Genomic DNA, 12,060 nt, shown 5'->3' with positions numbered 1-12,060 from the left:
CATTGAGTTTGCTCCGCTATTTCATCATGGCTAATCCATTTTCCTTCTCAGCCCCAATCTCCTACCTTCATCCAGTATCCCTTCATGCCCTGTCCAGTTAAGAATATATCAACCTCTGCCTTAAATACATGTAAAGACTTGGCCTCCACAGCCTCTATTCTGAGACTGTGTCCTTTTGTCCTAGGCTCTGCCACCATAGGAAACATCCACTCTTTTGAGGCCTTTCAACATTTGATAGGTTTCAATGAGGTCATCCCTCATTCTTGTGAATTTCATTGAGTACAGGCCCAGAGTCATCAAATGCACTTCATATGACAAGCCATTCAATCCTGGAATAATTTATGTGAACCTCCTTTGAACCTTCTCCAGTGTCAGCACATGCTTTCCAAGATGAGGGGTCCAAAACTACTCATAATACTCCAAGTAAGGCCTCACCAGTGTTTTATAAAGCCTCAACATTACATCCTTGCTTTTATATTCTAGTTATAAAAAAATAACTAATATAAAATGCTTTTACATTTCAGATTTTTGAAATAAATGCTAATATTGCATTTGCCTTCCTCACTGCTGACTCAACTTGCAAATTAACCTATAGGGAACCTTGCACAAGGACTCCCAAATCCCTTTGCACCTCAGATTTTTGAATTTTCTCTCCATTTAGAAAACAGTCTACTACTTTATTTTTCCTACCAAAGTGCATGACCATAGACTTCCCAGACACTATATTCCATCTGCAGTTTCTTTGTCCGTTCTCTTAATTTGTCTGTCCTTCTGTAGCCTCTCTATTTCATCAAAACTATCAACTCCTCCACCTATCTTCGTATTGTCTGCAAACTTTGCAACAAAGCCGTCAATTCTATCATCCAAGTCATAGACCTATAATGTAAAAAACAGTCCCAACGCAGACCTCTGTGTAACACTGCTAGTCAACAGCAGTCAACCAGAAAATGCTCCCTTTACTCCCATTCTTTGCCTCCTGCCAATCAGTCACTGCTTTTATCCGTGGTAGTGTCTTTCTTGTAATACGATTGGCTCTTAAATTGTTAAGCCAATTATGGCTAACTAACTATGCCAGTTGATACAAAAATTCTTTAGGCAAAATTTGAAAAGTTCACTTATTCTCGGTTGACTAAGACAGTAATTTGTTTTCTAGCCAAAAACACTCTTGGAAGATTATCTAGTTGTGATCACTTTGCTTCTTGTGAGAACTTTTTGGAATATGAACGGGCAGCAAAGCTTTCTCTACACTTTAAAAGTGCATAATTACTTATAAATAACTTTAGGACTTCTAAGGATGTGAAAAATATACAATGCATGCTTTCTGTTTCTGAAAAATTAAAGCTGAGAATTTGATCCAGCTTGTTTTTCTAGGATACTATTCAGTGAACTGAATTCTGTGTGGGATTTCTGCAGATGTGATATTCACTGGAACAGCTGACGGCCAGATTCTGAAAATAAGTGATGGAAAAATACACACCCTGGCAAGAATTGGCAAACTACCTTGTGGTAAGATTTTCTTGATATGGCATACAGATAGATTTTTAGATCTTTTTGCGGTAACATCATCTTTAGCAAGATACTTTGTTTGAACATACATGCAAATTCCAAGTCTTAAACGTTAAGGTGATTTATATAATTACAATTTGCTTTTCACATGGTACATTAGTTTTTTTTAAAACTCTTTCTTCTATACCCTTGCTGCTACTTTGGCTTCTAATTGACATGCACCCATTCTTGATATTACTGGTATCTATGTCTTGCACCTAGGATCAAGGGAACATGAACCAACATGTGGAAGACCTTTGGGCATCCGACTTGGTCCAAATGGCACTCTGTTTGTGGCAGATGCTTACTATGGGTTATTTGAAGTTAATCCAGTCACAGGTAGACTATTTACTGTCAATATAACTGAACATAAAATTGCAAGTCCAACACAATATTATATACATACAGGTATACATCTTGTTTACTTTCATTACTCTAGAGATTAGCTATGTACTTTGAAAAACAAATGAGATGAGGTGCTTGTATTTTTTTTATCATGATGCATGCCAACACCTTTCTTGGGTGGCTCTCTTCAGATTGAGAATGGCATGTTTCCTTTCCATTTCTGTGGGTCCTCAGGTGTCTGAAGGCAATGTGGGACTGAAATTCCCTCACAAATGAGGCAGTTAAATGGTGGGTTGTTTGAGGTGGTGCATTCTTTCTGCTATTTATACTGGGAGGCTGTCTCAATGCCATCTCAGATGTTCCTTATTTACTTTGAACATTTATGGATCAGATTCACAAGAATCAAGTAGGGATGTGACATATTTCAAGAGGTTCTGAGACCACCTTTGAATTTTTCAATGACAGACTCTGCCATCCTCATCAGGGATCGAAACATTGGTTATAATCGATACCTGTACCCAGCTGGAAGCCTGGAAGTTGTTTATTTGTTGGAATCCTATATGTTTCTGAAATCCAGTGTCATCATGTGAAAGGAAATGCCCTATAGATCTGCCTGATGTTGGAGATACTAGTCTACGAGGCGAAGCTGGTACAGCTGAAACTTTGTTACTTAATCCGTTTGAGGGGCATAGGAATAGCCAATCTACATTCTTTCCCAGGGAAGGCGAGCTAAAAGTAGGGGACATAGGTTTAACAGGAGAGGTGAAAGATTTAAAAGGAACTTGAAGGGCATCTTCAAGCAGAGGGTTGCATGTCTAGAATGAGCCATCTGAGAGTGATTGAGGTAGGTACAGTACAACATTCAGAAGATACTTGGAAAAGTAGATGATTAGGAAGGATTTGGAACCATATGGGCCAAATGCAAGCATAAGGGACTAATCTGGTGAGCATATTGGTCAGCCTGGATGAACTGGGCTGAAGGGGTCTGTTTCCATGCTCTCTTATGTCTGCAGAGTAGACTCACCAGCCTAGGCTTCCTCAGTTTCTCTTTTTCATCTGGGGAGCAAAGATGAGAGATGTTCATCATTGATTTTGGAGAGGTGAAGAAAATAAGCCATTGTACCCCTCTATAAATAGGATGAGGGAAGCTGTTAAGCCAACAATGAAAATAAAATGATAGTTTGAATTGCTTGCTTTAACCTTTCAATGTGGAGTCAATAACTAATGAGTTATCTTTATACACTTGTCCAATAGAAATCTCTCAAATGAGGATGGAATGAAGGAATATGCACAGATTGTCACCATTTCCTCTGAAAGGGTGGTTGTATCACAGGAGGGTCCTTTTGAATTTCTCTTTAGTTCCCCTTGTATTCCTATCTGAACAGTGCACAATCTGGTATAGGTGCAGGGCAGAAATGAGAGTAAGTTGAAAATTCTAGAAAGTGTTTATAAATGTAAACGATGAATTCCAGTCTTGCTGGCCAGGCTTCCTATCAGTAGAACATTGGAACTGAGTTAATTTTAGATCTGGGATACCAAATGAATGATGATATAGTTCAAAACATTAAAGTCTTGTGGGGTTGGGCATGGAAGAACTTTAAAGGACCTATAATTTAGTTGCTTGGTGTACTGATCTGTTTCTTTTCATAAATTATAATGCATTTCTTTATTTTCCTGTAAATTCCTGCAAGAAAATTAATCTCAAGTTAGAATGTATATGGTGACATATATATGTACTTTGATAATAAATTTACTTTGATTTTGGATTTGATTTTCTGCTATGGGCCTGCAATTCAAGTTTGAATCTTGATCCTGCCACCAGATGGTGCTGAATCAAAATAAAAGGTTGCAGTGCTTGTCAACTGAAAGGCAATGTACTTTCAGAAGACAAATGATAGGTACATTCTGCCAGCTGTGCGTTACAAGTGAAAACACATGGCCAAAGTTATTTGTTGTACACGAAACTCCTCATTTTGGGTATTGTATAAAACAATTTGCAGGTGAAGTGAAGATGTTGGTCTCTGCCCAGAAAGTTATACAAGGTAAAAGGATGACATTTGTAAATGACCTCAGCATCACTCAAGATGGTAGAAAGATCTACTTTACAGATTCTAGCACCAAATGGCAGAGGAGAGACAACAGATATCTGGTGATGGAGGGTACAGCTGATGGGCGGTGAGTACTTAAAGTTTGTATGAAAGTTTTGTGGCTAATTTGGAATTATTTTCATAGCTAGTTGATTTCAGCACCTGTTTTCTTTTTAGTTCTCTCTCCTGGATGAAGCATCCAGTGGTGTGCATAAACCAGCAAGCATTAGATGTAAGCTCTTTGCATAGTTACAGTAATCACCAATAAATTGAATGAACTATAATCTGATCCCCAGGTGATCTTTCGTTAGTGGGAAGATGAATAGCCAGAATTTGGACCTAATCTTTCTCCTTTCCCCCACCTCCCAATCTTCATCAGCACAGAGATTTGTATTCCATGGGCCAGTGTTTGAAACTTGCAACCTTTCAGTATAATTCATTATCACATTCGACATTGTATTTATCAGCTGACATAGGCAGTTTTGAGTCCATCACTTTTAATCTATATGTGCTTCCTTTTCTTTCAGACACTTTGCCTGCAAGTGTTGCAGGTTGGTGCACTTGCAAATACTGTCAAAAACCTCTGCTTTGAGCTCTACTATGTTTAGTTTCATCCCCTACCTTTGGTTATTGTATGTGTAGACCAGAAACTAGGAAAGCAGCATTCAGCTGGAGTACTCCACCAACTGCATTTTCCCATTTAACTTCCCTGTCTCATACCCTCTGCTTTTGCAGCCTCATTCATTTCTGGTTCTGTTCTTGTAACTATATTTTCTGATTCTGTCTTTCTTTTTTAGCTCTTGGTATTACACCAAGAAACCAATGGAAAATGTACTTTGATGTTATTATTTATTAGAATTATTAGCAAATTTATTAGAATTAACCTACACAGAAAGACGCCAAATGGTCAGGATAGTTGGCACAAGATTCTTTCTAACTGGTACTTTTTGTTTGAAGTGGTAACTTTTGAAGGGAAGTGGGGTTGATGTTGCTTACATAGACTTCAGTACAGCCTTTTGACAAGGCCCCATGTAGGAGGTAGGTCCAAAATATTGGAACCCATGGGATTCAAAGAGTAATGGTGTTGGGTCCTAAATTGGCTTGGTAACAGAAGGCAGAAAGTAATCCAGGTAACAAATTGGATGTGAATATATGAGATATGTTTATGTTTCTGATTACATGAATTGTTGATAGTGAAGAGAGTAGTGTTGAGATATAATATTAGTCAGCTAGTGTCATGTGAAATTTAGTTTTGTTAATCATGAGGTGATACATTTTGGGGGTAGGTCCCTGGGGAGTACTGAGCAGCAAAGTGACTTTAATATACAAGTCCAGAGGTCCCTGCAGGTGGCAGTGAGATAGACAGGGTGGTGAAGAAGGCATAGAGAGTTGCCTTCATTAGCCAAGGTGTAGAATGTAAAAACAGGGTATCTTGGTGCAACTTTATAAAACATTGAATTTGCAACTACATAAAATATTGAATGAGCCTTAGCTGAAATATTGCACGCAGCTTCAGTCATCAAACTAACGACACAATAGCAATGGAGAATATGTAAAGGAGAATCACCTGCATGTTTCTTGACATAGATGGGTGGGATAGGCTGTTTGTTTTCTGTAGACTAGAAGTTTCTGAAGGGGCACCCTGGTAGGGGTGGAATTGGAATAACACTGCATGGAAACAGATTCTTAGGCCTAACTCGTCCATACTGACCATGGGTGCCCACCAAGCTAGTCCCATTGCCTGTGTTTACCTTGTATTCCTCCTAAACCCCTCACACCCATATACTTAAAGAACTGTCTTTTAAATAGAAACATATGAAAATAGGTGCAGGAGTAGGCCATTCAGCCCTTCGAGCCTGCAACGCCATTCAGTATGATCATGGCTGATCCAATTCAGAACCCTGTACCTGCTTTCTTTCCATACCCCCGATCCCTTTAGCCACAAGGGCCATATCTAACTCCCTCTTAAATATAGCCAATGAACTAGCCTCAATTGTTTCCTGTGGCAGAGAATTCCACAGATTCACCACTCTCTGTGTGAAGAAGTTTTTCCTCATCTTGGTCCTAAAAGGCTTCCCCTTTTATCCTTAAACTGTGACCCCTTGTTCTGGACTTCTCCAACACTGGGAACAATCTTCCTACATCTAGTCTGTCCAATCCCTTTAGAATTTTATATGTTTCAATAAGATCCCCCCTCAATCTTCTAAATTCCAGTGAGTATAAGCCTAGTCGATCCAGTCTTTCTTCATATGAAAGTCCTGCCATCCCAGGAATCAATCTGGTGAACCTTCTTTGTACTCCCTCTATGGCAAGAATGTCTTTCCTCAGATTAGGGAACCAAAACTGTGCACAATACTCCAGGTGCGGTCTCACCAAGGCCTTGTACAGCTGTAGTAGAACTTCCCTGCTCCTGTACTCGATTCCTCTTGCTATGAATGCCAATATACCATTTGCCTTTTTCACCGCCTGCCGTACCTGCATGCTGACTTTCAATGACTGGTGTACAATGACACCCAGGTCTCTTTGCACCTCCCCTTTTCCTAATCGGCCACCATTCAGATAATAATCTGTTTTCCTGTTCTTGCCACCAAACTGGATAACCTCACATTTATCCACATTAAATTGTAACTGCCATGAATTTGCCCACTCACCTAACCTATCCAAGTCACCCTGCATCCTCTTAGCATCCTCCTCACAGCTAACACTGCCACCCAGCCTCGTGTCATCCGCAAACTTGGAGATGCTGCATTTGATTCCCTCATCTAAATCATTAATATATATTGTAAACAACTGGGGTCCCAGCACTGAGCCTTGCGGTACCCCACTAGTCACTACCTGCCATTCTGAAAAGGTCCCGTTTACTCCCACTCTTTGCTTCCTGTCTGCCAACCAATTCTCTATCCACATCAATACCATATCCCCCAATACCGTGTGCTTGGTTTGCACACTAATCTCCTGTGTGAGACCTTGTCAAAAGCCTTTTGAAAATCCAAATATACCACATCCACTGGTTCTCTCCTATCCACTCTACTAGTTACATCCTCAAAAAATTCCATAAGATTCATCAGACATGATTTTCCTTTCACAAATCCATGCTGACTTTGTCCGATGATTTCACTGCTTTCCAAATGTGCTGTTATCACATCTTTGATAACCGACTCTAGCATTTTCCCCACCACCGATGTCAGAATATAATTCCCCGGTTTCTCTATCCCTCCTTTTTTAAAAAGTAGGATTATGTTAGCCACCCTGAAATCCTCAGGAAATAATCCAGAATCTAAAGAGTTTTGAAAAATTATCACTAATGCATGCACTATTTCTTGGGCTACTTCCTTAAGCACTCTGGGACGCAGACTATCTGGCCCTGGGGATTTATCTGCCTTTAATCCCTTCAATTTACCTAACACCACTTCCCTACTAACATGTATTTCCCTCAGTTCCTCCATCTCACTAGACCTTCGGTCCCCTACTATTTCTGGAAGATTATTTATGTCCTTAGTGAAGGCAGAACCGAAGTAGAGTTATTCAGTTGGTCTGCCATGTCCTTGTTCCCCATGATCAATTCACCTGTTTCTAACTGTAAGGGACCTACATTTGTCTTAATCAATCATTTTCTTTTCACATATCTATAAAGCTTTTACAGTCAGTTTTTACATTCCCTCCCAGCTTTCTCTCATTATCTTTTTTCCCTTTCCTAATTAAGCCCTTTGTCCTCCTCTGCTGGACTCTGAATTTCTCCCAGTCCTCAGGTGTGCCGCTTTTTCTGGCTAATTTGTATGTTTCTTCTTTGGATTTGGTACAATACCTCATTTCCCTTGTCAGCCATGGGTGCACTACCTTCCCTGGTTTATTCTTTTGCCAAACTGGGATGAACAATTTTTGTAGTTCATCCATGCGATCTTTAAATGCTTGCCATTGCATATCCACCGTCAATCCTTTAAGTATAATTTGCCAGTCTATCTTAGCTAATTCACGTCTCATACCTTCAAAGTTACCCTTCTTTAAGTTCAGAACCTTTGTTTCTGAATTAACTATGTCACTCTCCATCTTAATGAAGAATTCCACCATATTATGGTCACTCTTACCCAAGGGGCCTTGTGCGACAAGATTGCTAACTAACCCTTCCTCATTGCTCAATACCCAGTCTAGAATGGCCTGCTCTCTAGTTGGTTCCTCGACATGCTGGTTCAGAAAACCATCCCGCATACATTTCAAGAAATCCTCTTCCTCAGCACCCTTAGCAATTTGGTTCACCCAATCTATATGGAGATTGAAGTCACCCATTATAACTGCTGTTCCTTTATTGCATGCATTTCTAATTTCCTGTTTAATGCCATCCCCAACCTCGCTACTACTGTTAGGTAGCCTGTACATAACTTCCACCAGCATTTTCTGCCCCTTAGTGTTATGCAGCTCAACCCATATCGATTCCACATCCTCCAGGCTAATGCCCTTCCTTTCTATTGCGTTAATCTCCTCTCTAACCAGCAACGCTACCCCACCTCCTTTACTTTCCTGTCTATCCCTCCTGAATATTGAATATCCCTGGATGTTGAGCTCCCATCCTTGGTCACCCTGGAGCCATGTCTCTGTGATTCCAACTATATCATATTCATTAATAACTATCTGCACATTCAATTCATCCACCTTGTTATGAATGCTCCTCGCATTGACACACAAAGCCTTCAGGCTTGTTTTTACAACACTCTTAGCCCTTATACAATTATGTTGAAAAGTGGGCCTTTTTGATTTTTGCCCTGGATTTGCCTGCTTGCCTGCCACTTAACCATATAACCACATAACAATCACAGCACGGAAAAAGGCCATCTCTGCCCTCCTAGTCCGTGCCGAACTCTTAATCTCACCTAGTCCCACCTACCTGCACTCAGCCCATAACCCTCCACTCCTTTCCTGTCCATATACCTATCCAATTTTACCTTAAATGTCACAACTGAACTGGCCTCTACTACTTCTACAGGAAGCTCATTCCACACAGCTATCACTCTCTGAGTAAAGAAATACCCCCTCGTGTTTCCCTTAAACTTCTGCCCCCTAACTCTCAAATCATGTCCTCTCGTTTGAATCTCCCCTCCTCTCAATGGAAACAGCCTATTCACATCAACTATATCTATCCCTCTCAAAATTTTAAATACCTCGATCAAATCCCCCCTCAACCTTCTATGCTCCAATGAATAGAGACCTAACTTGTTCAACCTTTCTCTGTAACTTAAGTGCTGAAACCCAGGTAACATCCTAGTAAATCGTCTCTGCACTCTCTCTAATTTATTGATATCTTTCCTATAATTCGAAGACCAGAACTGCACACAATATTCTAAATTTGGCCTTACCAATGCCTTGTACAATTTTAACATTACATTCCAACTTCTGTACTCAATGCTTTGATTTATAAAGGCCAGCGTTCCAAAAGCCTTCTTCACCACCCTATCTACATGAGACTCCGCCTTCAGGGAACTATGCACTGTTATTCCTAGATCTCTCTGTTCCTTTGCATTCCTCAATGCCCTACTATTTACCCTGTATGTTCTATTTGGATTATTCGTGCCAAAATGTAGAACCTCACACTTCTCAGCATTAAACTCCATCTGCCAACATTCAGCCCATTTTTCTAACCGGCATAAATCTCCCTGCAAGCTTTGAAAACCCACCTCATTATCCACAACACCACCTACCTTAGTATCATCGGCATACTTACTAATCCAATTTACCACCCCATCATCCAGTTCATTTATGTATATTACAAACAACATTGGGCCCAAAACAGATCCCTGAGGCACCCCGCTAGTCACCGGCCTCCATCCCGATAAACAATTATCCACCACTACTCTCTGGGATCTCCCATCTAGCCACTGTTGAATCCATTTTATTACTCCAGCATTAATACCTAACGACTGAACCTTCTTAACTAACCTTCCATGTGGAACTTTGTCAAAGGCTTTGCTGAAGTCCATATAGACTACATCCACTGCCTTACCCTCATCAACATTCCTCGTAACTTCTTCAGAAAATTCAATAAGGTTTGTCAAACATGACCTTCCACGCACAACTCCATGCTGGCTCCTCCTAATCAGATCCTGTCTATTCATATAATTATTAATACTATCTCTAAGAATACTTTCCATTAATTTACCCACCATTGATGTCAAACTGACAGGTCTATAATTGCTAGGCTTACTTCTAGAACCCTTTTTAAACAATGGAACCACATGAGCAATACGCCAATCGTCCAGCACAATCCCCGTTTCTAATGACATCTTAAAGATCTCCGTCAGAGCTCCTGCTATCTCTACACAAACTTCCCTCAAGGTCCTGGGGAATATCCTGTCAGGACCCGGAGATTTATCCACTTTTAAATTTCTTAAAAGCGCCAGTACTTGCACCTCTTTAATTGTCATAGGTTCCATAACTTCCTTACTTGTTTCCCACACCTTACACAATTCAATATCCTTCTCCTTAGTGAATACCGAAGAGAAGAAATCGTTCAAAATCTCTCCCATCTCCCTCGGCTCCACACATAGCTGACCACTCTGATTCTCTAAGGGGCCAATTTTATCCCTCACTATCCTCTTGCTTTTAATATAACTGTAGAAACCTTTCGGATTTACTTTCACCTTATTTGCCAAACCAACCTCGTATCTTCTTTTAGCTTTTCTAATCTCTTTCTTAAGATTCCTTTTACATTCTTTATATTCCTCGAGCAATTCCTTTACTCCATGCTGCCTATATCTATTGTAGACATCCCTCTTTTTCTGAACCAAATTTCTAATATCCCTTTAAAACCATGGTGCTTTCAAACCTTTAACCTCTTCTTTCAACCTAACAGGAACATAAAGATTCTGTACCCTCATAATTTCACCCTTAAATGACCTCCATTTCTCTATTACATCCTTCCCATAAAACAACTTGACCCAATCCACTCTCTCTAAATCCCTTTGCATCTCCTCAAAGTTAGCCTTTCTCCAATCAAAAATCTCAACTCTAGGTCCTGTCCTGTCCTTCTCCATAATTATATTGAAGCTAATGCTATTGTGATCACTGGACCCGAAGTGCTCCCCAACACATACATCTGTCAGCTGACCTATCACATTCCCTAACAGGAGATCCAACACTGCCCCATCTCTAGTCGGTACTTCTATGTATTGTTGCAAAAAACTATCCTGCACACATTTCACAAACTCTAAACCATCCAGCCCTTTTACAGAATGAGTTTCCCAGTCTACGTGTGGAAAATTAAAATCTCCCACAATCACCACCTTGTGTTTACTACAAATATCTGCTATCTCCTTACGCATTTGCTCTTCCAACTCACGCTCCCCATTAGGTGGCCTATAATACACTCCTATCAGTGTTACTACACCTTTCCCATTCCTCAGTTCCACCCAAATAGCCTCCTTTTCACCTTACTACTTTTTGCTTCTACCCTCATTTTACACCACTCTGCACTTGTTCCCATCCCCCTGCCACATTAGTTTAAGTCCTCCTGAACAGCAGTAGCAAAAGCTCCCCCTAGGACACTGGTTCCAGTGCAGCCCAGGTGCAGACCGTCCTGTTTGTACTGGTCCCACCTCCCCCAGAACTGGTTCCAATGCCCCAGAAATTTGAATCCCTCCCCCTTGCACCATTTTTCAAGCCAGGCATTCATCTGAAACATCCTCCTATTTCTACTCTGACCAGCACATGGCACTGGTAGTAATCCAGAGACCTTTGTGGTCCTACTTTTTAGTTTATCTCCTAACTCCCTAAATTCACCTTGTAGGACCTCATCCTGTTTTTTTTTTTACCTGTATCGTTGGTACCTATGTGCACCACAACCACTGGCTGTTCACCCTCCCACTCCAGAATGTCCTGCAGCTGCTCAGAGACATCCTTGATCCTTGCACCAGGGAGGCACCATACCCACCTGGAGTCTCGTTTGCGGCCGCAGAAATGCCTATCTATTCCCCTTACAATCGAATCCCCTATCACTATAGCTCTCCCACTCCTTTTCCTTCCCTCCTGTGCCACAGAGCCACCCATGGCGCCATGAACTCAGCTGCTGCTGCCTTCCCCTGATGAGATATCTCCC

The 12,060-nt window shown here is 40.8% G+C and overlaps 1 protein-coding gene across 1 annotated transcript in view; it reads left to right on the top strand.

The window, feature by feature from the left end:
• The window catches only part of apmap (adipocyte plasma membrane associated protein), a 34,684-nt gene that overhangs the window by 16,603 nt on the left and 6,021 nt on the right, over nt 1–12,060 (top strand). Inside the window, exons 4-6 of the mRNA XM_059986382.1 lie at nt 1,414–1,506; nt 1,768–1,884; nt 3,891–4,065. Of these exons, the coding sequence (XP_059842365.1) occupies nt 1,414–1,506; nt 1,768–1,884; nt 3,891–4,065 (385 nt within the window). The remainder of the gene's footprint in view (nt 1–1,413; nt 1,507–1,767; nt 1,885–3,890; nt 4,066–12,060) is intronic.

This window comes from Hypanus sabinus, chromosome 12 (genome assembly GCF_030144855.1).
Source record: "Hypanus sabinus isolate sHypSab1 chromosome 12, sHypSab1.hap1, whole genome shotgun sequence".
Classification (NCBI taxonomy): domain Eukaryota; kingdom Metazoa; phylum Chordata; class Chondrichthyes; order Myliobatiformes; family Dasyatidae; genus Hypanus; species Hypanus sabinus.
This window is presented reverse-complemented; position numbering and strand designations above follow the sequence as displayed.